Raw genomic sequence first — 4,740 nt, 5'->3', positions numbered from 1 at the left:
AAGGGAGGATACGGGGGTGCCGGAGTCAACCAAAAATAATTGTTTAAAGACCAGAAACACAAACACAGCGAAACAAAGAAGGGGAACGAAAGTAGTAGTCTATGGGAAAAAGGACGAATAAGGCCATGTGCCCACCAGAACAGAAACGACCAGACTTTTCGTCGGGAGGAGACAACTCGGTCTGTTCGTGTCCAGTGTTCGTGTCCACCAACGCGTGAATAACTCTGGCGACACAGCGTCGTTTCTCGGTATCGGGCTATAGTCAAAACGTTAATGAATGCAAGATGAGAATAAGAAGTGAATACATTTTTAAAAAAGAATAAGTAAAATTGTTAAAATGCAATTAAGTTAAACTTTGCTAATTTTGAGGAGCTGAATACAAATGACAATAGACTTTTCATCAGAACCGAAATTTGATATTTTAAATTTAATCTCTGGCTGGGCCTATGGCAGATGAGCCACCACAAGGCCTGAATAAAATACCTCGTGCAGCGTTTAAACCGGCCTATCTGTTTTCGGGAGGAGTCATGTCGTTTTGGTGGGCACATGTAAACAGAACTTTCACTGATTGCTAAGGTAAAAATCGATGCACCATTCCAAATACCAGTCTTCCGAGAAACTTTTGATTGGTTGGTTTCTGGTTTGGTGGACACGCAGGCTAAGATCGCTTGGTCTGAAAAGCGAACCTAACTATAAAGATGCGAAGATCAAAAAGAAAAAAACAAACAAACCCAACAACATATTATGACTCAAGAGAGGCAGGTAAAACAATACTGGTACAACACTGGGGTGGTTTAATGTCGAGAAAACTGACTTACGCTATACATTAACTTTCTTCATGGTACAGATTAACTCTGCAAAGGCAGTTACGAACGACCGTTTACTTTCAACTAAGTTACGACAAATATGACCCCGGTTTTTCAGTGGCTCACCTTATGCAAACGGAGACAACAGTAAGCTTCAGCAGAAACTGAAACGTCGTCCTTTATATATCATTATAGGCTGCTTCTGCGTGTTTACGTCGAGTGCATGGACATGATTCAGCTGACCACCAAAAACAAGCCTTGTTAAGTCCACTTGGCTCAAAGCCCGTAAAGCTTTTACACGGGTCGTGATCCCTCTTTCCTTATCTATGAAATCAGTGCAAGAAAGACATATTTACTTTGTCATGACGTCAAACAGAGAACGTCTAACAGCCCTTAGCACTTTCACATCCCGAGAAACGAGTGTCAAGTCTCGCAATTCTCGGGATAATGTTCCATTCAAAATACAGGAGTAAAAAAAAAATTCATATAAATGTAAATAGAGGCTCAACATTTTTTAATGGTCTTAGTCTTTTCTGAACAGTGAATAACACGATAATGGTTTTAAGCCACAAACACGAATTATTCTAACGTTAATTTCGGAGCTTCTGCCACTTAAATGTCCTTACAGTGTTGAGATGGGAAACATCTAAACAATGACCTGTCGTATAATTCCCTGTGGTGATCAATTCCTCTTGGGAGACCTGTGCCACTGCACGGACAGGGGTTTTAAGACTAAAGACGTAATCTGGCCTGATATGACTGTGGGTGGTTGGTGGAGGGTGCCACTGGTAGGTAATATTTCTTTTGTTTCCTTCTGTTGTTCCTGTCTATCTAGGTTGCTTCTTCTCTGCTCTATTATGACCGTTATTGTGTCGCTGTGCTTCTCTTTACTCAAACTGAAATCCAAAAACCCTACTATGGCTTTGCTCATGTCAGCTTGTTTTTGTTGTAAGCAATGTTTACCTAAGCTATAGCATCATACCTTGTTAAACGTTTAACTGTGATAAAGACACGCTGTTTATGACTTGAGAGTGTGGCTGCACTGCCATTCTGATCCTCTATGAAAAGATAAGTCTTTTTATAGACTCGTGCACTTTTTAGCATGACACCCATCACTCCTGTCGTTTTCTGCCTATCGCAGATAATCCAGTACGTTTGTGATACTGAAGAGACCCTTCTGGCACACCAAGGACAGTTTCAGACAGTAAACAACACTAAAATGAAGTAGATGAAACTAACAACTCCATGGCGCACACCAACCACCCTCACAGATACCTGTAACCGTCACCCTACTGAAACTGAAGTCAAAACTTTGTTGATAAAGAATATAAAGTAAGAGAAAAATAACAAAACTTTAGCAAAATCGTTTTTGTGAAGTTAACACTCCTCGTTTATTGCATGGCGGAAGTCACGAAACAAAACAGGATTTCCTTCTAGCGAACAAAATAAAACGTTTGATTAATTTAGGATCTTTTATACAGAATCTAATAGGTATATATTCTATTTGCAGATAATCTCACTGCTGAGAAGAGCGTTGACAGCTGACGATAGTGACATTACATTCCATGGCTTCACGGATGTTGAGCAGGGATGGGAACGAGGTCAAAAAGCAAAGTCTCCCCGTTTTCTGGCACATAACTGGACACGCCTGAAATAGTAAAGATTGGAGTCAAACTGATTTGCTCTTTTGTGTAACCTGGTGATGAAGTTCTGTTACTGGCTGTCAGAAGAAAGGTCCCAGTTTTTGGCTGTGTACAAAATCTAGTCTTTTGAGTCTTTACGCTTTTCCTTTCTCGTGAGTATTAGTATCAATAATATTAAGTGTTTTAAAACGTGGGTCATGGTATAAAAACAACATTTCGATGCTTGGATTAGTGTTCACAGCACCTTCATTTTAAAAAAAGTAGAATTTCGGCATATTGTCCAGATCATGTAGCGGATATTTTTCTTTTCTTTTTTTTTTTTTAAAAAGAAGTTTAGATCTGTGTTTATAAAAAACACTGCAATAACCTTTGATAATTGTCTCCAAAGAATGATGGTAGGTTTAACTCAACATCAGAGAAATCGAGTCATCAGCATGCTCCGCGCTTTTCTACTGTTGCCAGGTGATTCGACGCCAACAGAAAACAAAAACAAAAACAGACTTCCCTGGCAATAGTAGAAAAGCGCGTAGCACGCTGATGACTTGCTTTCTATGATGTTGAATAAAACTTACTCTCTTCTTTCGGTGACATTGATCTAATCATGTTATTGTGGTTTTTGATAAACGCAGACCTAAATTTCATTTATTAAAAAACCCAACAAAGAATATAAAAAAATCTGTCACGTGGTCGGAAAATATGCCAATTAAAAAAAAAAATTAACGTTTTAGCAGTGAACACTAATTGAGTGACCAAACTGTTATTTTTATAACATAGCCTACATTGTAGACTACTTAGTATTACTCACGTGAAAGGTAAAAAAGAAAGGCAAAAGCTCAAAAGACTAGATTGTATACAAAAAGAAAGCGATAACTTTTTATGATTTCCGGTGTATTACATTTTTATAATATTAGGCCTATACCGCACCTAGACAAATCTGTCTTTAGACAGACTAAAGCCCGTGTTTAAGGGAGGTGTGAACCACAGAGTAATACGAACCCTTCCGCATTACTTAGACACAACATTTTAGTCGTGAAAAGTTGTGACCGGCCACAAACCGAGTACGACAAGTCTGACTAAAGACTGGTTTGAACCAGTAAAAGAGATTCGAGCAGTTTTTAGTTTAATAGAAACTTTTTAAAAAGGCTTCACGTTTAGCCAACTAGGGTACATCATCGTCGTTCTAGCGTTTTTGTTATTAGTATTTGTATTACCTGTATGACTATTATTATAGACTACATGTAAAGAAATATTACAAATGGAGTCTGCTTGAACCGAAGACACTTAATCCGACAAAAGTGATAAACCTAAAGAAAGTAAATCCCCGATTTCGTATTGTTCTAATTCTTTTTTAACAACCTTTCAAGACCAAAAACCCGAATAGACGGAAGAAAATCCGGCAGTCCCGCAGGATTCGTTTTAAGCAGACTCCACTGTATCTTATTTCTATTATTAAAGCTATCATTAGTTTCGAATGACACGTATCCAACTAAGTTTATCGATCGGAATTATTCCGATGACTAAAATGATACAAGTACATGTATAAGTATTAGACCACTGTTCGGATCTCACCGCACTGTAGATCTGCGCCCGTCGGCAGACTGGAGATTTTCCAGAATGCAGAGAAATTACTGCCACTGAGGCCGTTGATGCTTTCGATGAAGTAGCCAAGGTTTTTGAAGTAAATGGCTGTGAACCTGGAAGGCAAATTGACGAGGAAATTATGTTTCATACATTTTTTTCAGAATTTGTGACATTCTTATTCTTTTCTATTTATGTTTCTGTGTCGGCGGTGGTCAAGTGGTAAGGCTGTTGGGCTTGCAACCAAAAGGTCGTAGGTTCAAATGCCATCAGAGGCCCGACGTTGTGTACTTCGGAAAGGCACTTTTAAACTTTATACGAAAGATTCTACACTTAACCCAGGTGGGAATGAGTACCTGGCTATAAACAGTGACAGATCCTACCAGTTTGTTAGTGTTTGAGCGCTTAACCGGCTACTTGTATTGATTACTTTACGGGAAGTTGAGAATGTTTCTGAACGTTCTAGGATCTGCTGCAAAGCACGTAGAGAATGCTGCTGAGCATGCAATATCCACTATATAAACGGTACTATTATTATTATGATTCAAGTACTTATTACTATAATACTTGTTGCTGCTGCAGCTGCTACTACTACTCTTTCTTCTTTTTCATCACTATCATTATCATCATCATTATCATTATAAATAACACTATCATTGTTACTACTACTACTACTACTACTACTACTACTACTACTACTACTACTACTACTA

At 38.5% G+C, this 4,740-nt stretch overlaps 2 protein-coding genes across 4 annotated transcripts in view; both read right to left on the bottom strand.

Annotated features, from left to right (window-relative positions):
- LOC101856929 overlaps positions 1-1,067 on the bottom strand; it is a gene marked incomplete in the record, with an annotated part of 6,444 nt that extends 5,377 nt beyond the window's left edge. Inside the window, 1 exon segment of the mRNA XM_013088518.1 lies at positions 933-1,067.
- Positions 1,068-2,168: 1,101 nt separating this feature from the next.
- LOC101856382 overlaps positions 2,169-4,740 on the bottom strand; it is an 11,274-nt gene continuing 8,702 nt past the window's right edge. For all 3 annotated transcript variants that reach the window (XM_005109197.3, XM_005109198.3, XM_005109199.3), the window contains exons 4-5: positions 4,019-4,143; positions 2,169-2,454 (exon numbers count right to left, since the gene is read on the bottom strand). In XM_005109197.3, coding sequence (XP_005109254.1) covers positions 2,378-2,454; positions 4,019-4,143 — 202 coding nt within the window. In that variant the 3' untranslated portion in view covers positions 2,169-2,377. The remainder of the gene's footprint in view (positions 2,455-4,018; positions 4,144-4,740) is intronic.

This window comes from Aplysia californica, unplaced genomic scaffold (assembly GCF_000002075.1).
Source record: "Aplysia californica isolate F4 #8 unplaced genomic scaffold, AplCal3.0 scaffold00755, whole genome shotgun sequence".
Classification (NCBI taxonomy): Eukaryota; Metazoa; Mollusca; class Gastropoda; order Aplysiida; family Aplysiidae; genus Aplysia; species Aplysia californica.
The sequence above is the reverse complement of the archived record's forward strand: the minus strand, read 5'-3'. Positions and strand labels throughout refer to the sequence as shown.